This window comes from Pseudochaenichthys georgianus, chromosome 15, assembly GCF_902827115.2.
Source record: "Pseudochaenichthys georgianus chromosome 15, fPseGeo1.2, whole genome shotgun sequence".
NCBI classification, from domain to species: Eukaryota; Metazoa; Chordata; class Actinopteri; order Perciformes; family Channichthyidae; genus Pseudochaenichthys; species Pseudochaenichthys georgianus.
In genome coordinates, this window is record NC_047517.1 from 999840 (window position 1) to 1024302 (window position 24463).

General features: G+C 44.5%; 1 protein-coding gene across 1 annotated transcript in view; it reads right to left on the reverse strand.

Annotated features, from left to right (window-relative positions):
• Positions 1 to 24463, reverse strand: part of birc6 (baculoviral IAP repeat containing 6) — a 147274-nt gene that overhangs the window by 110043 nt on the left and 12768 nt on the right. Inside the window, 33 exon segments of the mRNA XM_034100519.2 lie at positions 2286 to 2446; positions 2600 to 2716; positions 2802 to 2955; positions 3845 to 3978; positions 4433 to 4513; positions 4516 to 4635; positions 5462 to 5645; positions 5731 to 5946; positions 6819 to 6950; positions 7110 to 7237; positions 7580 to 7717; positions 7829 to 7965; positions 8724 to 8943; positions 11081 to 11433; positions 11740 to 11948; positions 12065 to 12279; positions 12380 to 12479; positions 12905 to 13213; positions 14499 to 14686; positions 14965 to 15111; positions 15471 to 15604; positions 18107 to 18254; positions 18327 to 18424; positions 18908 to 18951; positions 18953 to 19040; positions 19142 to 19303; positions 19503 to 19636; positions 19805 to 19971; positions 20118 to 20249; positions 20495 to 20626; positions 20855 to 21015; positions 21144 to 21369; positions 21509 to 21658. Coding sequence (XP_033956410.1) covers positions 2286 to 2446; positions 2600 to 2716; positions 2802 to 2955; positions 3845 to 3978; positions 4433 to 4513; positions 4516 to 4635; positions 5462 to 5645; positions 5731 to 5946; positions 6819 to 6950; positions 7110 to 7237; positions 7580 to 7717; positions 7829 to 7965; positions 8724 to 8943; positions 11081 to 11433; positions 11740 to 11948; positions 12065 to 12279; positions 12380 to 12479; positions 12905 to 13213; positions 14499 to 14686; positions 14965 to 15111; positions 15471 to 15604; positions 18107 to 18254; positions 18327 to 18424; positions 18908 to 18951; positions 18953 to 19040; positions 19142 to 19303; positions 19503 to 19636; positions 19805 to 19971; positions 20118 to 20249; positions 20495 to 20626; positions 20855 to 21015; positions 21144 to 21369; positions 21509 to 21658 — 5219 coding nt within the window.

The following is a 24463-nucleotide window of genomic DNA, read 5'->3' on the forward strand; positions in this document are numbered from 1 at the left end:
CAGGGAATCTGTTCCCCGTCTGTTGTTGTGTGTGCTGACTAGGGATGGGTATCGTTAAAGTTTTAACGGTACTACTACTTTTATCGATGCCGCTTATCGATCCGGTCCTTTAAAGGAATGGTATGCTCATGACACTCATTTTTAAATAATTATCATCCGATAAAACAGACCAGTCTCTGCCAGTCTCTCTCTCTTTTTTTTTTTAATCCGATGACATTATCAGTGATTTTAAACTGATTATATACCGAAATAACATCAACACTGTGGGCGCCGCCATTTCCCGGACATGACGTAATCCATGCGTTTGGTTTTCGAAGACACGTTGATCTCCATGTTATTTACTGTAGTTTCTCTCTTCAAATATGCCTCACTGTATCGCCAAATATTGCCACAATTCTGATAGGAACAATCCACGGAATGCTCGGTTCCATCTGTTGCCAAAAGGTAAGCGTAAGAAGTACATTCGGAGGCAGTGGCTAGCGAAATGTGGCCGGCCCGAACCGAGAGATTCACAGGCTCATGTATGCAGCGAACATTTCACATTTCCGGACGACTACTCTGAGAGTATGATCAAACATAACATGGGATTTATGGAACAACCATTACTCAATGGAGATGCAGTACCATCGGTCTTTCTGGTGTCATCACCGACCAGGACACCAGTTCGGCCAGTTGAGAAATCGCCCTCTGCAAGTGTGAAGCGACGGAGGAGCGGAAGTAGTGCTCGGAGTAAGAATAAGGTATGTTATAGCGCATTTCCATTGCAGCGGCTAGCCCCGTTTTAACGTCCTTTAGCGTCCAGGCCAGGACAGTTTTTGGTGGCCTTTCCATATAGCGTAGTACCGGCTAGTGTGTATTTTCCCCCAGTTTTTTCCGGCCCCATAAAATCGTGATTCTATGGCCAGGGACAACGAAGCTGAGTATGCTAAACTAGAGAGGGAATCGCTAGCAAGGGTGGTACTACATGCATACATATAGTATCTTATATCATCTTCCTATTATACACACATGCATTTCCAAACATCTGGAATACCTATGTTGCAAATGTATTATCTTTTCAATTTACACACAGCATCTATTGCACGTCTGTCCGTCCTGGAGAGGGATCCCTCCTCTGCTGCTCTCCCTGAGGTTTCTCCCATGTTCCCTTTAAACTGTGGGTTTTCTTCGGAAGTTTTTCCTTGTACGATGTGAGGGTCTATGGACAGAGGGTGTCGTATTGTCATACTGATATGTATGGCTGAATTCCCCCATCCAATCTCTTCACATTGGTCAAAACTTGTTCCTCTGCTGACGAGTCCGAACTGAAATACTCCGCCATGTTTCCGTGTGTTGACAAAGTGAACGCATGGATGACGTCACGACCATCACGTGACTACTGAAAATGGCAAACATGGCGGCGGCCAGACGGAATATACAGGTTTTGATAAAAAAGAGCTATAAAATCATTATTTACCGGGGAATATCGCTGATTTCTTCAGGGTGTGGTTTAAACATAACGTTTCACTAAATACTGAAGTGTTGATTAATTATCTAATGAGTGGACCATTGCTTTAAAACGGTACTCTTATCGGTTCTTTTGAAAAATAAAAAAAGGTAAATTAATTAAACAAATTGTAAATAATGTGAACTTATAGAACTGTCAAAAAACAAACAAAAACAAGTGCATTCCTCCGTCTGAATGTGGTGCACTTTTGCACGATGTTAGACAAATTGCTCGTGTTACCGCCCTTACATGCTAAACTCTCATTGTCCACATCGACACGGGTAAAGTTTACCACACATTAGCGCTTAGTTCTCTCTGCCGTGTGTGTGTGTGTGTGTGTGTGTGTGTGTGTGTGTGTGTGTGGTGTGTGTGTGTGTGTGTGTGTGTGTGTGTGTGTGTGTGTGTGTGTGTGTGTGTGTGTGTGTGTGTGTGTGTGTGTGTGTGTGTGTGTGTGTGTGTGTGTGTGTGTGTGTGTGTGGCATGCATATAGCAGCCACGTGTGTGTAAACTGCCCCGCCCCCTCACACATAGACGGGGGGAGAGAGATCTCTCGTCTGGATTGGAAAGATCGAAAATACATCATTGACGCATTTTGCAGTCTTTTTGCGTATTAGAAACGGAGTTGGCGACACTAAAACTGCAATATAATGTTTGTGTAGCAATAATACATATTTTTTAAATGTCTCCTGTACCGATAAAAAGACAGATAACGTCGGAGCTTAACGGTACCACGGTCTTTAATAATTCTGCACCGGCACCCGTTTAATACCGGGGCTCGGTACCCATCCCTAGGGCTGACCTGTACATGGTGGACCTGCAGCATGGAGAAGAGTTTGTTGAAGCAGCCGCTCAACATGGGGATGGACGAGGGCTGGATCATCAGGCAGCTGGCTGGAGGAGACCCCCCCCCGTGCAGGGCCCTCAGCAGGGAGTCATCAGTCCCATTGGAGGCCTGGCTCACTGAAAAAACACACGCACAAGTTAATGTTACAGCAGCGATACACAGACTGCTAAAAAACACTTGTGTGGGTTGTTGAGCACTCATGGTCAACTACTGAACAGCATTTGTTATTTAAATAAAACGGGCTTCTGTTTGTGATGTTGTGAGGTTACCTGTGGAGGAGCTGGAGGAGAGGGCCTGGAGAATAGAGTCGGCCTGTAGGGTTGCCATCATTTTGAGCATCAGTTCAGCCTGCTGCTCGAGGCCCACCTCTAGCCGGGCATCCAGGGCTGTGACACAGGGGCCAAAGGTCAAACACATCACAAAGTGGATTTAGAGAGGACTAGACTAGTGCTGAAATGAGCCTCCACTCACCCTGCGACACGGACACTGACAGACTCTGTGAGCCCGGCTTCTCAACAGCGACTGGAGGCTTGGACACTGGGATACCAACCCCCCCGATGTACGGGTTGTACCCGTACGTGCCATAGTCAGCGCCCCAGTAGTCATACCAGGTGCTGCTTATAGGCTGAGGACAGATGTGAGGACGAGGGCAAAATAAAAAGTCAACTTCTACATTAACATTCAAATCACAAAATGCACATTTAGTTACTGAAAGTAAACTATGTTATGCTACGCTTGGTTCAATTCATTCTAAATGTGCAGCTTGAAAACAAATAAATCATATTCACTGATCCTTCAGTTTAACAAACTGGTCATTCAACTTGTTGAATTCGGACAGTAACATTAGGGGCCATCATCAATCATACTCAAATGTTTCATCTATGATTTGGGTCTGATAAATAGTAAGACGAAGAACTCACCACTGTCAAATGTTTCAATCTTTTAGTTAACAAGTGTATAAAACCATTTAGGCTGATAACAAATGTCCTGACACAAAAAACGGACTGCACACCTTTCATTCCGATTCGTTGCCCCTTTTAACACTAATGTATTTCAATGGACATTTCATGATAATGGAACTGTTCTAATAATACACATGTACTTGTGAAAATCACACAATATCAAGCTAAATCTTCTAAAAGTTAACCTAACTTAAGTTGAACTATTCACAATTAACTCTAAATCTAGGGGCATTTCTGGTCTAATTATGCATTTATCTTTTTCCCCTGATACATTCTGATCATTAACAACTTCATTCTTAACGTGTTGCAAAACTGTTTCCTGTACTCATGAGATAATATTGCAATATTCTATGTTTACTCTTTCATATTAAGCAAGTCTTAACATCTGCACATCAGTTTCTCCAACACTGCATTAGCTAGGTGTGTAATGCCGTTTATTCCAGCCTTTCCTAACTTAACATGTCAACGTAATAACATCAATACACAGGCCAACACCAAGTTATAAACAAGTAGACAGCGAGAGAAAAGAGAACAATACGAAGTCACACATACCTTAAACACCTTGGCCGCGAGTGGATCTTTTTCCAAATCAATATCTAAAGGATCAATATCAACATCCATCAGGTCTTGTAGCAAGTCAAAGTCTATGTCTTTATCTTTTTCCAAAGAGGACAGAGGTGGAGCACCTTTGGATAATAAAAACAGCCTTAATATTGCCAAGCAAGCACACTAGGAAAACAAACAGGCAAGAGAAACTTTCTTGAGCACGTTACTGGGCAATTGTAATGCCGATGGAGCCATCATCTCCTCTACTCCTCTGAAAGAACACTGAAGTCATAATAACTGTAATGACAAATTGGCCTACATGTTTGACTCCCATTCCAAAAGACAGAACTACAATCATTAAACACATTGAACGATACTGTAAAACAAACGGTGAAATGCAATTCTAAAAAAATATTTAACAAACAAATACTTTATATTGTGATGATACAAAGTGTTGGTATCAACGTGTGTGTGTGTGTGTGTGTGTGTGTGTGTGTGTGTGTGTGTGTGTGTGTGTGTGTGTGTGTGTGTGTGTGTGTGTGTGTGTGTGTGTGTGTGTGTGTGTGTTTAGTGTGGACGGGGCTACCCACTCACTTTGGAATATTGAGGATGCCCCCGTAGTACCTGCAATGATATCAGGCACCAGGGCCTCATCAATGCTCTCTACCAGGGGATGGGGGGCGGCTGGGGGAGGCAGTCGTCCGAATCCGCCCCCGCTGAGGAGGAAGAGGCCCCGGCCTCTTCGCCGCATGCACCATCATCGATGCCATCCAGAGAGCCCGGAGACAGCAACTCACCTGGGACAACAACGTGTACACTTAATGACACAGCTCGGAGGAAAACGCACAACATTAGGGATACTGTTTTTGAGTGAGAATCAAAGCACCATGCTGGGTTGTACCGCGCTTTAAGCTAAATGCTAACATTGAAATGCTAACATTCTAAAAATGTCAATGTTGTCACTGAATGTTTACCGTGTTCAGTGTGTTAGCATGCTAACTAATGGCACTAAACAGGGACAGTAACGCTTACAGGAATGTATTTAGTTTTGCATGTATTTGGTCAAAAACCAAAGGATGAAAAATTATGACTCGTTGATGCCTCTGGATGAAAAGCTTAGGGATTCAAAGTTATTCAAATGTATCACAGCAGTCTAGGGAAAACAATCTAAAAGTTGTTACCGAGGTATTTTGTGTGTAGGTTAAAAATGTGGTGCAAGTTTATTTAGTATTTGCTGAACTATTTCACTTAATCATGTTGCTATAATAATAGTCTAAGGATAGCCAAAGCTATTCAAAAGTATGCTCAAGGGGACTCCACTATGTTTAATACTTTGATGGAAATGCATCGCATCATTGTAAAGATATTTCCTTTTTTAAATGACAGAGCGACAGAACATATCCTTAGAACTAGCATGGCTAATACAAATCAAAACAGCATGTGTAAAATGACTGAACCAAATTAGAAATATTCACATTAAAACACCAATTCAACAAACAAAATGTAAAGGATCAGGTAAAGTCTAAATATCCCATTGTACAGGAGACAGGATGAAGGAGACATGTGTTATCTTACACTCTTTCATTAATCGAGTCACACCAGACTTAAAGCAACCCAACACACCTGCTAGGATGTCCTGTAGCATGCATGTGAGGGAATACTGCGCCCAGGCGCCCCCCCAGGAGATGTCCCCCCGGTTGAAGTCTGTTCCCACAAGCAGGAGCAGCAGGCGCTCCAGCTGCTGCTCAGACACCACCTCACACAGGTGGATCGTGGGTCTTGTGGCATTGGCTATTCTAGCAAGGACCTGAGGGGGTAAGAAAAGTACTTATTTATGTGTATATACAGATTATGGAATTGAACAAGTCCATGCATGAGGGTCCGATGGATACCTTGCAGACGAACAGTAGCAGGTCGGCGTGGCAGGTGAAGTCCATGGAGAGGAGGAAGAGGGCCAGCTTCTGCACCACAGAGATGCAGCGCTCATGGGACAGGGTGAAGGGCAGGGGCTCCACTTCTGGGGCTTCTTTGGCTGTGCTGGACTCCGTGTCCAACGTGGAGCGGGGCCACTCGGCCGTCCGCCGCAGGCGGATCAGGTCTTTAAAGTGCTGGAAGAGAGACGCAATACAATGAACCCAGATTCATCATCGTTTTGTAATAATGCAAAATAACTCATAAGGCTCATATCTTCCCAGTTTATCCCAATGTGTGTATATCATAGCACTCTGGAGAGAGGGTCTAAAAGAAATCCATGACAGAATGGGTAGGACAGTAAACAACTGTATTGTGCATTTTAGGCATAGATAATCCCCCAAGTATTACTCAAACTCAATTAAAATCTTCCTCTTCTGTGCCATGAGGTTCATTTTATTAAAGTGGGTGTTGGAGGAACCCCCCACTGTGACATGTGGATAAGTCAACACGTGACAAGGCATACCGGTTAGAATGTATGCCCCTTGAAGCTCTCTAGTTTCTTTACGTATGATTCCCTTTACAGCTTATTAGGAGCTGATTGCTTACAGACAATAACACCAGGGCTCTGTGGGCTCGTGTGGGGACAATAGATGTTTTATTATTTTGATTACGCTATTCATACTTTCATTGTGCACTACGTCTGTACATTGTTCATGTTGTCAAATATGTCATGTTCTGTAATACTGCCGATGTTAAGATAAAAAGACATTTAAAAAGGAAGAGAGGCAGGGCAAACATCCAAGTATTAGACATGTATATACTGTGTTAGAGCTACATAGCGATGCTCCCTCTCTAAATGCATTTATCTTAGCATAATAAGTGGAAGAATTAATCTGTAGCTCTGTAGTTAAGTCTGTGCATTATCTTCATCTCACAAAGTAACAATCTTTAATATTATAATTTATACGAATGTCGTCATACTATTAAAACATGCAGACAACTTATTACACACCGTGGATCCTCTTTAGAGGATGCTTACTGGACATGCAGAAGCTGAGCTGCTCACCTTGGATGTGGCCTGTTTGAGCTTGGCCTGTTCCACCAGCAGCTTGTAGGAGGAGCCTTTGTTGCTCTGGATCTTCTCCTTCTCAATCTGCTCCACCAAAGCCTTCTGTTTTGCTTTCAATAGATTTAACTGCTGCAATAAAAGGGTATGATAAATAGGAGCATTGTAAACCTATTTGAGTCAAACAAGAGATGAGAAGAACATTGTCCTTGAGTTTGTAGGACTCGTACGCACATATTCACTTATCACACTGACTTCTTAAAGCACATGGTGAAGATGAGACACATTTACCTGCTTGTGGTGGACGAGCTGTTTGCGGATCTTGCGCGAGTAAAGTCGGTCCAGGCTGCTGTTGCCTTTCGCTGCCCTGCCGGAGTTCTGAGACTGAAGGCTGTTGTTGATGAAGCTCCACTGAATACCTGGAGGACAGAGCAACAGCACTCATCAGGTCACTGGGGTTAGGACAGATTTCAATAAGAGGGCAGAAAAGAAATGAAGTGTATTCTATGAAAGTCTAACAAGGTTTCTTTCAGGTTAGTAAAAAGATCATTCAGAGATCCATGTTGTATGTTCCACTTTAACAGATCATAATGTGTGTGGTTCATTTGTGAGTTGTCCATATTTCATAGATATTTGTCAAAAATGCCTATAACAGTTTTTATTTAGATTCTTGACTTGAAATAGTGAAGTCCTTTAGTGAAATAAAATATATAATCATAGGTTAGAGAAAAAAGTGAGGGAATATTGTGTAGTTTCTATACCTGTAAAAGATCTCTCCCGTTCTTTCCCTCCAAGGTGCTTCTTACCCCCTGCAGCCTCATCTTCTATACTGGCTACATAGTCCAGCAGTCTGGAGACCAACATCACCACCCAGCTGATCATGGGAATATCCAAAACACCTGAAACACACACTTTTTGTCACACTTTCTAATATAGAATCTGCTGAAATGTGCCATTTTTGCTCCATCAAACATAAATGTGTAACGGTGCCACAGTGAGGCTGGCTGTACCCTCGGTCCTGCGCTGGGCGGAGGCCTGTGGCTGCTGCAGGGGAGACAGCAGGCTGTCCAGCAGGTTCAGGAGCCCCTCCAACACTCCACTGTTACTCAGGGATCTTTGGCCAATGCAGGACAGCAGCATGAACACCCTGGGTCAAACAAGACAAGCAAAATACTGCATTGGTGAACTTCAAACAGGGTCATTTGAGACCTGTTTTTAGGAGAACTAGTTCTATTGGTTGATTTATTTTTAGTTAATGAGTGTATTTCTGTAAATGCTAGAGTTAGCCAAGAGGCTATTTTTCATCTGTAATCCTTGGACAGATGTTGCATGTCACCCTAAACGTTTTTTTAAATTTAAAATAACAAGTAAATACAATCAGTAAAAACATGCTACATAGAGGCATACAATACTGGAAATGCTAATACAAAAGTAATACAAAAAAGAAACGTACATAATACGTAGCAAGAAGATAAGGCAGAGGCAGTACAGACAGAGGGATGTACAGGGCAAGAGATTGTTTCAATGTTGACAGAGCCGTTTCCTCACTAGCAAAGCCTTTCATTGAGATTTAAATAAACTCAAAGTGTTTTTATTCTGATTGTTGATGGGATTCAAAGAGATGCCAGCAGCTCGAGCTACAGAGCTGCCTATCTCTCTCATTTAGAGAGAGATAGAAAGAGAGAGATGATCAGGTTGGTCCTGAAGTTAGCAACAATGCTGCGCTTTAAGGTTTAAGCTCTTTTCTCATTTGAGTAACAAATACATGGAAAAAAACAATTGTCCGACAAGCTTTTTTGACTTTTACACTGAGAATGATAATCCTCAATGTGATAAAGCTAAAAAGCACTGGGGGAAGAATCAGTTCAGGATCTGTGGTTGATGGAAGCAATCTGATGTCCCCACCTGTCCTGAGGGAAGATGAGCAGCTGCTCAGAGTTGTAGAGCTCCTGCAGGACGTTGGAGAGGAACTGGCCCCACCAGCGCTCTCCTCCACACAGCTGAACCAGCAGCAGGCCGGCGTGGAGGCGGATCTTAGGCGTCCCACTGATGCAGAGGTGTTTGAAGAGCTCCTCACAGGCCTGGGCATGGAAGGTACTCTGCAGCACTGAGGGCACAGAGTGGCCTGGAATATACAGAGGCACGAATCAATCAGGTGTAAATATAAGTATGATGCTGTCCACACATGTATCCATACATAAATGTCCATATTCTACTGGTAAAAGTCTGGGAGGAAAACATTCAAGCATTTGTGCCCCTGTCTGGGATGTGTGTGTCATTGGTCTACTGTATATTAGGGCTGTCCCGAATACCATTTTTAGAGCTCCGGATATTCGGCCCGCGCTTCAACACGTGTATTTCGGTGTATTCACGGCATTCATTTTGTTATTCTACAGCAGGGGTGCCCAACCAGTCGATCGCGATCGACCGGTCGATCGCAGGGAAATTCCCAGTCGATCGCGAGATGTGTCTAAAAATAGAACAACAATATTCTGTTATATCGTTAATGTCCTATAACATAATCTTCCCGTGCCAGAATAATGCACTTGAACGCACCAAAGCTTTGTGATTGGCCGGCGTGACCCCATGTGTCGGGGCGTGGCTTGTGGGCACTAGTTCGCTGACGTTGTCCGTGGCAACAGGAGTGACAGTCCGCACACACACAAGACCGCACTTATGGCAGAAGCAAAAAAGCCCAAAATATATAACTTTCACTCCGAGTGGGAGGATGATTATTTTTGTATGTATTCCAATTCAAAGTCCATCTGTCTCATCTGCAATGCGAGCGAGGCTTTATCGAAGAAGGGTCATTTAGGAGCGGCATTTCAAAACAGTGCACAAACGCTACGAGACGGAATTCCCTCCTGCCCTACGCTCCAAAAGGGGAGGGGCCTGAGAGGACAGCTAAAGGGGAGGGGCCTGAGAGGACAGCTAAATGCACAGCAGTCCATTTTCACCAGGCCCAGCAACAAGAGCAAGGCTGCTACCAGAGCATCTTATCGTGTCAGTCACGTTCTTGAGAAACACATGAAGTCTTTCAAAGACGGCGAAGTTGTGAAAGAAGCATTCCTGGAGGCTGCCGGCGCGCTTTTAGGGGACAGTAAAAATAACAAAGCATTTCAACAGGTTTTTGATATAATAAAAACTCAAGTTAGATACCGTTATTAATCAGCTGTAAGTTTGAGTTTGTTTGAACTTATTCATTATAATTATTGTATAGCTAGTGTTGCTTGCATCCTATTTTAAAGGCATTTCTTTTTATACTCTAATAAAATGCAACAAAAAAGGGTTTGATTCTATTAATGTTGTCTCTTTTATTGCACGTTGGCAGCAGATTCCTGAGTAGCTTCAGATCTGAGTTGTCTTATTAGTAAGCCTCATTTATACTTTTGTTGCAACACTATTTTTATATAATGGCAAAGAAAGGGTTCAGAGTCTTTTCTTTTTGTCCCTGTGTCATATGTGGCAGCACTGTTCAATGTTTCTTAAACATTACCCACTGTAGTGACGTGTGAATAAACTCCAACTCTGTATCAACAACACTGTTGTGTAACTTCAGTTAAATACTTGTGTGTAGATTAGAAAGAGGTAAGATAAAGGATCTGCAGTATTTTATGAAGTATTAATCGTACAAAGGTCAGTTTTATACAAGTAGTAGTGTGTATTTACCTGGTAGTAGGCTGTCAGTAATGGCTACGCCTCTCTATTTGGACTGGTAGATCTCGGCAGACTGGCAACTTTAAAAGTAGCTCTCGGTTCAAAAAAGGTTGGGCACCCCTGTTCTACAGTATTGTTGTTTTATAGTTATTTGTTAATGTAACCCAATTTGTGTTCTTTGAAATTGAAAAGGATATCGCATTGTGTTTGTTACTTTCGTTGCAGTTGAATAGTCCTATTTATGGACATGCTTTTATTTTGAAGGAGAGGTAGCAGTTGAGAGGAAGTTGTTGTTGCTATGGAAACAACGCGACAGAGATTAACGGAGAAAAGTAATATCTACATATAAAGACGGAGAAAGTAAACGATAACGTTTATGGTTAAGTGTTAGCACCCCCCGAAGAGGCACAAGCTCTTACGTTGATATTGGAGATTTCAATAAATTCAATTTGTAAAAAAAAAAACGGGGAAAAAACAAACAAAACGAATAACGAAATTGAAACCCGAATAGTACTCCAACGAACGAATATTCGGGTACAGCCCTACTGTATATACAAGTAAATATAAAGAAACAAATAAGATTTGTTTTGATCACGCTTGTTCACCGTTGTTGGAGTGCAGCAGGCTGAGCAGTGTGTCCAGCAGGTAGCGGATGATGGTCCTCAGCTGCTCTGTGGAGGAGTTGTGGACCAGCTCTTGGACCTCCGGGGCCCCGGCTGTGGGGAGCGACCTGCGGTTGGCCCCCAGGGAGACGCGCAGCCGCTGCACTGCGTGGTGAGCCAGGTTGAGCTGCAGCTGTAGCTGGATGCAGTCCTGGTAGGCGGAGAACACACGCTGGTCCTCCTCCACCACCTTGTCTGGCTTCCGTAAGAAGTACTGAGCATTGTTAGCACTGTTGAGAGGCGGCAGGTCGATGTTCTGCAGAAGCGTCTCCAGCCGATGGCAAGCTAGGTTGTATCTGGAAAACAGGAGTTAATTGAATGTGAATTAATTCACCTCAAAAGATGGTCCCCAACCTCTGCAAACATCTTCCTATGTGACTGATATTTGCTAAAAATTGCAGTACAGCTGTTTAAAAAAAAAATCTTATTCTAGGTTATATGAGTGAGCTGTTTTTTAGCTTCAGTATTAACCAATGGGCTTGGAGTCAAAGATCATGGACAGTAGGAGGAGTCAGAAAGTAATGAGGATTATAACATTGTTGGTTTGCTCCTTCGGTGTGATTTGATAATAGAAAAGTAAAATACTTTACTCCCATGCTTACCTGCACTGGATGTCCTCCTGCAGCGCCACCATCATGGCCAGATGTTGATCAACATCTGGCTGACAGGCGGCCTCGCTCTCTCCCCGCAGAGGATCGTGCATCAACTTCAGCTCACTCTCCCAGGGCAGGATGTACGTGTGTCCATAGTAAAAGCCCAGCGGGATCTTTGCCCGAGCATTGGTGCTGCCGTAGCGCCCGATCACAGTGATCTGGAGTTTAGAAAGCAAACGAGGAGAAGGCATACTTATGGTAAACAAAGAAAAGCAAGAAAAACTAACAACATTAAAGTCAGCCATCATGTGTCAATGCAAAGCAAAATACACACCTTCATGAACCTGCAGACAGGTGGGGGGAGCAGGTCGTGCAGAATGAGGGAGTGGGTGCTGATGTCGGTGGCCACCACCAGCCTGCGCCCGTCCACCTCCTCCCCCAGAGTCCAGATGTCGATGGACAGAGAGGCCAGGTCGGCGCAGGTCGGGATCAGAGCGTCAGTCAACAGCACCGGACGACCAAAGTCCAGCGTCACAAAGCGACGAGCTCCTAGGAGAAAGGACACCGGAAGTTAACTTTGGAATAATTGTACTGAGGTTTTAAAAATTGTATACGTTTGATTCCAACACACCACTTATCCACGACATACCAGAGTGCATCCTCTCTATGATGATGGACTGGTGTGGAGGAGGCTGCAGGAAGTGAGACGCCTGGGAGATGGCCAGAGCCAGACCACTTCCCATGGGGCTCTGCTGCAAAAACAAAACCGTATTTAACAAAAGAAAAAGAAGATAAATCTCTCTGCTAGATTATGGGTTTGACAAAAGTGTCTTGTTTTAATTCAGGCATTTACACATGTTGAACTATGAATCTTTTTATATGTTTAGTCTCCTAAAACCTATGAGAGTATATTTGGACGCCTGGATGAATAAAGGGAATGATTAAGTATTATACATTGTACTGCAAGTCTCCCTCAGACATTGTTGTTTAAAGGGTTATTTAATAATTGATTTGGCTCCCTTGTGTGTCTAGTGAAAAGGAGAATGAAACTGAGAAGGCATTTGTGTACTGGGTCGTTTTTAGTTGCTGCTAAAAAATAACTGAGGCTTATGAGGCAGCCCTGTATGACAGGCAGCTGTCACTAACTAAGCAGCATGAAGCTGCATGAACTAACCGGCTTGGCTTTCTGTGTGTTCTTGTGCGCGGCCAGGTTGATGGGCCCGGGGTCCATCATGGAACCGGGGAACAGATGAGCCAGTTCAGCGCTGAAGGCCGCTGACACCGCCTCGTTGGGCGGCGTGAGAGGAGGGGTCATGAAGAGGGGAGTCGTTTTTGGTGTGGGCGGGATGACATCAGAGGGGTGGATGAAGAAGCCCGGGGCAGAGGAGGGGTTGGAAGGCACAGAGTTGTGGATGGTCCCCACGCCGGAGGCAGAGGCGGCTGCAGAGGTGGTCTGATGCAGCTTGGCCTCCAGCTTGGCCTTCTGTTCGCAGCACAGACACAGAAGGGTTACTAATGGTGCATTTCCACTGCAGCGCGTACCACGGTTTAAGCGTGGCCTGCCAAACTCGGCCCGTTTTTTTGTTGCGTTTCCACTAGGGGTAATTCCGGCTAACGGGTACTGTTTCACAGTTTTCTGGCTCTCCAAAATCCAGGTTCTTTCCGGGCCAACAACCGGGCTGAGTCGGGCTGAGTCGGGCTGAGTATGCTAAACTAGTGAGAGAATCGCTGGCAAGGGGGCTACAACTACAACAAGATGAACATATTATATGGCGGTGGTGGCGAAGTCCATAGGGACTTGGCTTGGCAACTGGAAGGTCACCAGTTCAAGTCCCAGAAAGACCAAGTGCTACCGAGGTGTCCCTGAGCAAGGCACCGTTCCCTACACTGCTCCCCGGGCGCCGTACATAATGGCAGCACACTGCTCCTAAATGCAGAGAAACCGTTTCGTTACATGGTACCTGTACTGTGTAATGACAATAAGTTGAATCTATCTATCTATCTATATTTGACCGTGATTTAATTGTAATACACGTTTCTAAATGATGCCGACGTAACAACACACTGATACCGGTTAGTAAAAACCATGAATTAATGCTTTGACAGGTCTGCAGACAGACGGCAGAGAAACACCTTTTAGAATGTGTGTTTTCTGAATGGAGATCTAAGCTAACGTTATATATGCTCCGACCGTCCACACTCACAACAACGGCCTCCAGACATAAATAAACCAGCGACTGTGTTCGCCATGACACAGACAGTCTGTAGTTTGTACTTGTTTAACTTTTGTCCAGTTTCTGAGCAGATATGAGGAGCTGTGAGCTCTGAGGGATAACAGCTAACGGCTGATGTTGGTTTTGTGTTCGCATTGAAGATGACGTCACGTCACGGCTCCGCCTACACTGCGTTTCTATAGTTACTACCCCAGTTCCTAAACTGTAATGGAAACGCAGCATAAAGTGAGCCTGGCCTACCAAGGCCTAACCATACCGTACTACGCCGTGCGAGGCCCTGCAGTGGAAACGCGCCATAACTAACTAGTAGCTGGTATCGTAACAGCAGAATTACTAAAAAGAAATTAAAACAATTCAAGAAAATCAAAATTCCTGAAAATGACATTAAATGTGTGAAAATATACTGTTAAAAGTAACATAGTACTGCTATGTCTAAATATGTGTTCCAGTTTCACTGTGCCACCTATGCTATGCTGCTAAGTGAAAGATGTGCGTTTGTGCGTACATGCGCTTGTGTGCGTGCGGCGTGTGTACCTGCTGCTGCAGCTTGAGCAGCTGCTGCTGTTTCTCCTGCAGCACCTGCAGCTGCTGCTCCGCTGACACCATGGCGTGGGACAGTGACTGTAGCGCCACCTGTGCTGCAGAGCTCAGCGCTGTAGAAGCTTCTCCAACTGTTCCTGACGACAGGCCTCCCACCGCAGGCGTCACGCCAAACGTACTCACTGGGGGTCAAGAGTAAGAGATCAGGAGATGGCCACTTAAGTGTTCCAACAGCTTCTCAAGTGGACAATTATTTAAAAAATAATACAACATTTAAAACCACAAGTAATTGAGTATACACAAGATTGTGTTAAAGGGAGCTGTTCTAAGAGTTTATTCTAATTCCAGCATATTCCTAGCCCTTAAAAATAACAGTTAATATTAGGCATTGAAGAAACCTTTTCAACTGTGTGCGCTCTGTGATCAGGGGCCAAAGACATCTATTTCAAGTGATGTTTACCGGTGAACAGGCTGGCGTCGTCTCGCTCCACCCGTGTGCCGTCACTAGTAGAGATACAACTAAAGTGCAAAGGCTCCACCTCCAGGAGTCCTGTTAGTGCTGTGAAGCTGCCTTCTGCTGCTGAACAGCTGCTCACCTTTCCATTCCCTGCACAACACCAAAGCAAACATTCAGGAACACACCGAGCTTCAGGAGAAAAGTACAATTCAACTCTATCCAGTTTTCCTCCATTTTGGAATCAAGACCCTAAGAATTTAAAGGACAAATGTTGTGAGATACAGAAAGAGTCAGTATACCATTTAAATGACTTAAAGCTTCAATTAAAGGGTGTATACATCCTTATCAGAATAACAAAGACTGGAGCCATCTTTACACATGATCCCCTTCTATTAAACAAAATGTATTGGAGAAGTTCAATCTATTTAAAGTAATCTTATTTCATATACATTGTTTACCGTCTGATGCAACTTCATCGTTAGTCAGAATACCGTGTGAAAAGCTGATACCTGACAGGATGTCAGAGAGGTCGATCTCATCTGACTGGACTCCGATGCTGCTGTTGAAGGCGTTCCTACAGGAGGAGCCGCTGACCTCCAGGTCAAACAGCACCGGGTCGAAGGGAGAGCTGTACAGGCCGTACCTGCAGGAGGAGGACAGGAGGGGGAGAGTGACGCTTGTGATGGGTAGATACATCGAGGAATTAAGAACAAAGCGGATGAGACCGTGGGCTTCACTTCAGCAGTAGTTGGAAATACTTGTATCTTCTTATTATTAAATAAATAAGTTAAAGGGATAGTGGAAATCCGCGAATTTTGGGTTTAACTTATGTATTTTTATTAAAAAATAAGCATAATAAACCTTTTTTCTTTTTTTCATGCGCGTTTCATTTTATTTTCAATTTTACTGCTCCCGACCACGCCCTCTCAATGAAACGAAATACTTCGGGAATCTTCGGGTGATGACGAAAACAAAGGAAGACGGGCACAAACATTGGACGAAGCACGAGTATTTTATTATGTTTTCTGGCTGATTTAATGCATCGTTAGCCTGTACCATTGTGTACAACGCCATTTATTGCCTGTCGATTAGGCGACCGGAGGCCTCGTCATCCGATAATCCGGTACACAGTGTCGAATGTGTACACTACAGTCATCATATAGACATGATAGACTAACAGTACTGTGAGTACAGCCTACACTTGACAGGCAGCCTGGCTAGCCTAGGATTAGGACCATACTACGTCAAAAGACCGATTGGCTCTAGCTGTATATCATGCTAGTATACAATTCATTTAAATGTATTCATGTAATTAATGCCCATAAGGCTGTTACATATACAATAATAAATGTGACAAGATAATGTATGTGAACCTGACCCTGGTATGTTATGAAATGTACCCTACATGCAGTCATCCTCGGGCATAGCCATAGGCCTACAGTGCATGCATGCCAACTTTTGCAATATATAATATAGCGCCTAGCGTGAGCTATGCTTAGGGACCTACCAGTCAAGATTATTTGTGCGTAGGGGTGCATCATCTGGCGCCTGGTCCTGGTCATCCTCGCCATTGCCCATGCCGTGAACTAACTCCATCACCTCGGGCTCGAACAAATAAGGACGTAATGGTCCATCGTCTGGCTCAATATTCTCACCATCGTCGCTTACTGAACCGGATTCAGATTCAGTTCCTAAAATTACATTTTCGCAGGAAAGCCGAGAGGATGTTTCTGACTCGCTATCATCACTGGATACCTCGTACAATCCTTCTTCTTTGTCTGGTATATTTGCCCTTCCACGTTCATTCTGCATAGACGCCATGGTTTGTTATCGTTTCGTCTTCCTGAGTTTTCCTCACTTCCGGTTTGGCTGAATCGATCATTTCGTTTCTAAAAAAGTTCGGGGAAGCTGCAATAAAGTGCTTCTAACATGCGTAAGGCAATTATTATATTTTTTTAATCAGGTGTGATTGTTTTGGTACGTAATTATGCTTGTATATAAGTTAAAACGAAACTATTTGGGGTTCAATTTCCACTATCCCTTTAAGTCAGGGGTGGGGAACCTCCGGCCCCCGGGCCGTATACAGCCCGCGAGACCATTTTTACGGCCCTCGAGGTAATTTATAAACACACGCAAAAAAGAAAAAAAATTAAAGAAATCTAGACCGCAAAAAAAATGAAACAAGAGAGTGCCTGTTTTTCCTGGCCAAGGTCAGGGTCCTTGAACACAACACAAGCCTAACGTGTCATCACGTGGTCTGACAGGGATGCAGTTCTGACGGAGAGCACCAGAACGCGGCTCCGGGCCGGGACTTCACAAATGTCAGTAGCCATAAGGAGCCGTACACATGCCGCAGTTTCTGCGTGGCTGTGTCTTTAGCTGAAAGCCCAGTGGCGATCTGTTCATCTGTCACACTGAGTATACAGTCAATGCCTTTGTTGTTATTAGCATCTGGTTAGCTAGCTATGCTAACGAATATAAGAAGCTTTTTCTACAACCAGTGAGGTAAAGGCACATCTTTATATGATCATTATAGTTATAAAAACACAAGAAAATAAAGTAAACGGGTATAAATACTATATGACAGTAAACAAAAGTTGTTATTAATAAACAAGAATACAGTTTGAAAGGGGAGTGATTTGTAAAATATCCATAAAGAAAAAGAAAATCTGTTTACAGTTCTGTTTCATATGGGTGTTGAGAGATGTATCCATAGATCTCTTAATGTTGCTCTCAAAGTGCACCAGATTGATGCTTTCAACTTCAACATTTAAAAAAGAAATCTTCCCGGGCGAGCAAGCCCCCCGGACCCCCCTAGAGAAGGTTAGGTCCCCCCCCACTTAAATCATGTTCACATGGATAGGAAACTAAATACATTTGCACACATCTTGTGTCCATATCTTTCTGTTTTGGTGGTCATGCCACAACCGTGCACGTGCATGAAAGATAGGCCAAATGAATGGGCTGTGATTTTAGTATTTTTAAGCAGAGGTCAATAATGTGTACGGCCCTCGGAGGATGTGGAAAACATTGAAATGGCCCTTGAGAGGAAAAAGGTTCCCCACCCCTGCTTTAAGTAATAGAATGGTATTTGTGCCTCACAAGCCTGCAAGCCTGTAAGAAACTCTTGGAGTAGTTGCAGTACCTGGTCTGCAGCAGAGCCTCCAGGGGGGTGAGGCGGTCCTGCAGCTGTCGAGAGATGGTGGTGAGCAGAGAGGCGCAGGCGGTGCTGCAGCCTGCCAGGTCCTCCTCCTTCACGTAGTTCAGCAGCACGAAGTACCAGAACACGGATCCTGAGACAGGACAGAGGGGTCAGGCACAGAATGCTGGGGGATGATGATCGGAGTTGTTGTTCACTTACTTACCACCAGTAGCTGATGCAGGCAGATAAGGCATATTGTCTAGCATTGCCTTCAGAAGACTGACTCCAAAACCCTGCTGACTTTGGTCACCTTTCCCATTGCTACAGCAGGGAAAATAAAACAGCATGTTTATTATTATGTCCGTATAAACCCAAAAACATAAATAATTACAAATACTCCATCGTATAGCATTTTCCCACTATAGGAACCAAATAAACGTTACATAAAGCAGAAGGGATAGCCATAATAATGTGTTGTGCTTTTCTTTCCAGTGCCCCCCCCAGATCATTTGATGAACAGTTCCTGAACCTATATTAACGTCACTGGCTCACTTCAATAATCCAGGTCCAGGTGCTCTCGGGGTGAATTCAAACATTTATTTCGCAACACAGCAAACAAAACAAATATTCCCCAGGGATACGTGTTTGCTTAGAATATTCAGTACGTGTAGGCTTTCCTGTTATGCAATGTATCTGTAGACAATGTGTTTTTGAGTGAGTGAGTAGTGTTATATGAATGTATCTGCCCCCCTCCCGCCTCAGTTTCACTGGGCAGTTCAGATGAAATCATCCACTGCTTCTTACCTTATACAAGTGCAAGAAAGCGGGCCACATTTGTGCGCTATGCATCCGGCCAGCTTCGAAGAAACACATCCGTACAATATCCGTTAGCCGCGTCCTGGATTTTGCCAGCAGGCCCTCTTTTCCTTCTCTTAAACTGAAGCCAAAGAATATATTATTATTGTCTGCAAAATGTCAAAGTGGAGGTAACGTGTGAACGAGATGTCATAGATGAACGCAGTGTTATTTTAGTCCTACCTGCAAGGTCCGTTAGAGAACACCCCAGCCAGCCAGCACAGGATGTCGAGGATGAGGCTCTGAGCGTGCTCATTGGCTGGGCTGACTTCTGTGCGTCTACACAGAGCGTCCAGCAGCTTCTCGTGGAAGTCTGGGAACTGCAGCATAGCACAGCGTTGGACCCTGAGGAGCAGAGAAGGACAAACATAGGTTTACTTCTGCGACAGGAACAGCAGAAACAGGTATACCAAGAAGTCACTGTCATCTGATGGAATGTGTGTTAGTACACTTACTGTTCAATTTACTTCTGCAATGTTAGATTATTTATTACAACAACATTTTGACAGTGCCAACAGAACATAATGTTTCACAGTGATCTGACCTTTCTTTGGGCATTGACGTCTTTTTAAACTTTCTGATTGTGACTGAGACCTCCTGCAGCAGGTCACAGCCTCGCATGTTTTCCACTTTCTTCGAGGGCGCTGAGCTCTCGCTTTTCACTGCAGACACCTTCTCCTACAATCACACACACAAATACATTAATGTGAGTGTGGTTAACTTTTTCGGAAAGGTAAGGATATGAGAAACTAATACATCAATAAAAACATTATTTACATTTATATTTGCATGGGAGTATTCCAAATATGAACCTATCCTGAGAAAACTGGAAGCAGTGATGTGTACCTTGGAGGCCTGAGCCCGCTGCAGCAGGGTGGACAGTGAGTGCGCTTTGGTGCCCTGGGGCTTGGCACAGGGCATCCTCACTACGGGTCGGGGGCTCTCCTCCATGCCCCGGTCACTCACCGCTTTAATGTGAACCAGGAAGGAGCGGTACTTGCCTCCCGCCATGCCTTCAGGGGAGGGAGAACAATACAGCTTAGAAAACACGGACGCACTCACAACAGAATAGCATCTTCCTGAGCAGAAAACCCCTGAGGGTCAGGCTGTGATCAGGTCACGATGCCCTCACAGAACGTGTACTTGTGAGTGTAGTTACCTTTGACCAGCTTGGGGCTGGTGAGACTGAGCATGCCTGCATGGCCAGAGAGGTCCAGCCCACTGGCCAGCCACACTGGACCACACAGGATGTCCTCCTTGTGGTCCTCCAGGAATGGACACAGCATGGAACCTGCAGCAAACACATGAACTGCTATATTTAGGGCGGGTAATATACACATTAAGACTTTCACAATGTCAAACAACAACCTTCAGCCCTAAAAAGACATTTCATGCCTTTCCAGTTTACCAACCACTCAAAGTGCTTAAACACTAAATGCCAACCTTTATACTCATGTTTGTTACCGTCTTTTTAGAAAATTAGAGACGGCAACATTTCTGAATCTGAAATAAAGCAAAAATGGTGTTATTCTTTACCTGATGTCTCCTCAATGTCCATGAACTGGATGTCCTCTGTGAAGTCATGCAGCAGAGGCTGTCCGTTCCTCTCGCCGTTAGCGTGGAGGACGCTGGAGAGGGGGAAGGAGATCTGTCTGTCCACCGCCGTCTCTGTTACAGACATCAGAGGCAAGAATCAGACACAAAGAGAGGATCCATATTCAATAGGCCACAATTCCTTTTAGCGGATATTGTAATGAAAAACAACACAAACAACTTTAAGCACCTGGATCAAAACAGTTGCAAAGAACAATCTACCAACCTGCAGGTATGCATTCAGTATCGTCACTGTACTAAATACTTTACAAAAAAGATACCATCTCAAGACAGTGTCCTTACCGCTGACTTTGCCCAGCCCGGGTGCTTTGTTCTTCAGTAAGGTGACCTGGATCTGAGGAATGTTGATGATGTTGGCATTCAGGAGAAACTTGAAGTCCACGTGACCCACCATGCAGGCCTTGGGCAGCACCAGCTCAAACACATGCTCGTCCCAGCTGGAGCTGCAAAGACAACACAGGTCACCGACTGCTCAGATATTCAACTCAAGCACTGAAGATGACTTAGCCATTTAACTGGGACACTTATTAAAGTGACTGCAGTCATACAGTTTTAAAAAAGTTGACGCTACCTGTCGCTCTGAAGCTTCCAGGTGCGTGTGTGTTGGGCTGCGTCTCCGTGGTGCTGCTGGTGGAGGTGCTGGGGGTGGCGCCGCTGCTGCTGCTCTTGCTGCACCTCCGACCAACATGGCGGCACAGTGGCTGAGAAGCGGGGAATCAACGTCTCGAAGCGTGTCAGCTCCACCAGTGACATCAGGCTCTCCGTGGACAGCGGCTGGTCAACAAGGAGGTCCACTCCTTCAAAGAGGACAGTTCAGCAGTTACAGCATCACAGAAGGGCAAATCATTTACCAGTGAAATGTTTGTAATTGACGATCAGGCCATGAATTCTGAAGTGGACAGCTACTGAGTGAGTGAGTGTGTGTGTCAGGTTCACCTGTTATTCCAGGGCTAGAGGGGTTGGAGGAGGGCTTGGCCCCCTCAAGCAGCAGTTCAGCCCCTTTAGAAAGGGGGCCATCAATAAACATGTCTCCATCATCTAGATCGTCACACACACCTCCAATTTGAAGGAAATGAAGTTCTCCACCTTCAAACGAGATACGAAGCAAAATGAAAACCTACAAATGACTTCACTGCACTTTTAACTCTTACTTCAGTTGATTGATCTTGACAGTATATAAACGAATCACCTGCAGGTGCTAAACCTCTTGAGTTAACAAAAGTGTTGAGAAAACATATATAAAGCAAGGCTGGACATTAAACTTGCTGATGAAGAAACTGCCCTCATTGCTGTCACTGAGGAACTGCACACTGCTAAAGCAGCCTCCCTCTCCTCTGTCATCATCCTGTTGGACCTGTCTGCTGCATTCGACACGGTGAACCATCAGATCCTCCTTCACTCTCCAAGAACTTGGAGTTTCAGGCTCTGCACTTTCCCTCCTCACCTCATACCTCAAAGACCGTACCTTGACCCTTGTCAATTAACTACAGGGGTCCCTCAGGGCTCTGTTCTTGGTCCCCTCCTCTTCTCCTTGTACACAAACTCGCTCGGATCTGTCATTAGCCCGCATGGTTTTTCATACCACTGCTACGCTGACGACACCCAATTAATTCTGTCCTTTCCCCGCTCAGAGACCCAGGTCGTCGCACGCATCTCTGCTTGTTTAGCTGACATCTCTCAGTGGATGTCCGCTCATCATCTCAAGCTCAACCTTGATAAAACTGAACTGCTTTTCCTTCCGGGAAAAGATTGTCCCACTCTTGACCTGACTATTAACATCGGCACCTCTGTTGTTTCCCCGACCCAGACTGCAAGGAATCTGGGTGTGATCCTAGATAACAACCTGTCCTTCACTGCAAACATCGCTGCTACAACCCGTTGCTGCAGATACACGCTTTAAAACATCAGGAGGATACGTCTCCAGCTGACCCAGAAAGCCACGCAGGTTCTGGTCCAGGCTCTCGTCACCTCACGCCTAGACTACTGCAACTCCCTCCTGGCTGGTCTACCTGCATGTGCCATCCGACCTCTGCAGTTCACCCAGAATGCAGCGGCTCGTCTGGTCTTCAACCTTCCTAAATTTTCCCACACCACGCCGCTCCTCCGCTCCCTCCACTGGCTTCCAGTAACTGCTAGAATCCACTTCAAGACACTGGTACTTGCGTACCATGCTGCGAATGGATCTGGCCCTTCCTACATCCAGGACATGGTTAAACTGTACATCCCAGCACGTGCTCTACATCAGCCAAACGACTCGCTGCACCCTCGCTGCGAGGGGGACCCAAGTTCCCATCAGCAAAAACACGTGGGTTTTCTATCCTGGCTCCAAAATGGTGGAATGAGCTCCCAGTGTTTCCCTTATATACAAATAGTGGCGGCGCAGCGCCGCTGCTGAAATATGCGTGCCGCTGCTAGGGTGCGCCAGCTAGGTACCCAAAAAAAAAATAATCTTTTTTTAAAAAATTAAAATAATAATAAGTGGCAACCCTTTTTCATTTTTGATTGTTTGTTATGTGGATTTGTAGTATTTGTGTTACTGTATGTTCAATAAAGGTGTATTTTTGCTAAATGTTGAGACATTGCCACTGTATGTACTAGTAGGCAGGACCGATTTTTGGTATAGGGCACCAGATCTGTGGGGCGCTGCGCTGGTAGCTCTGGGAGGGAAAAAACATTTTTGACCGTTGGTGCTCATCCTAATTTTCGGCCTTGATGTAACAACATTCATAATTAAGTAAATGTAACACCCTTTTCACCCCGGTTACACTTTCCATTTGCCCTGTACGATAGACGCTGTAAGTCATGAAAGTGGGGGCTTATCAGGCGCCTGCAGCTCACAGCCAAAGTGCGAGCGTGGGAGCGAGAGAGAGAGAGGGCGCACCGGTACCGGCGCTGTTGTTATTAGAATCTGGTGCTAGCTGCGCTAACGGATATAAGAAGTAGATGTTTCTACAACCAGGGTGGAGGAGAGCTCTCCTGTCAGACTGAGAGGCTCAGTGAGGTAAAGGACTCAGCGTTTAGATAGTTCATTTCAGTCTAAGTTGTCTCAGTGGGTCTCAAACGTTTTGACCACAAATTATGTAAACACATATTTCCAAGGCACTCCTTTATAATTATTAGGATAAATAAAAACAGGTTTGAAATCATTCCAATGTATACTATAGGACAGTAAACCAAAAATATCGTTTAAAGTTGGAGAGATACAAAAATATGCATAAATAAATGTTAACTAGGTCAAATAAGATATGAATGAACACAAATAAAATAAGCTACATGTATTTGTTATTGGCTATGGGTTACTGGTTACTGGTTATGTTCACATACTTATTTGATTATTAAAATGTAAACCGATCTTTTTCATATGGGTGTTTAGAGTTGTACCCCCTAGATCAGGTCTCTAGTAATTGTGTGCTCAAACTGCACCAGATTGAAGCATTTTACTTTAAAATGTTAAAAAGAAAATCTTCCCGGGGGGGGGGGCATACCCCCGGACCCCCCTAGAGGATGTGACGTCCACCCCCCAATTAAAACAAGCTCATACAATACTGAATACATTTGAAGCCATTTTGACGGATATGACCTATGTCAATAAGTTCCTGTTTTTGTAGTGTATTTGCCTTTTGTAGAGATTTTTCATTTATTCTTTACATATAAAATCTTGGGCAGCAAATTAGCTAGAACCGGCCCTGGTACTAGGCCTCGAGCCTTTCTTGTGCTGACACATAGAAACTAATTGGCGTGGCGCACTTCGCACGCGCACACACTAAAAAATTCCATGCGCTCACATTATACTGGGCCCACGTGCCTTAGCACCGCTGCTATGACTCCATCCTAGGGGAAACACTGGCTCCCCATTGATATCAGGACGGCAGAAAGCTTACACACCTTCCG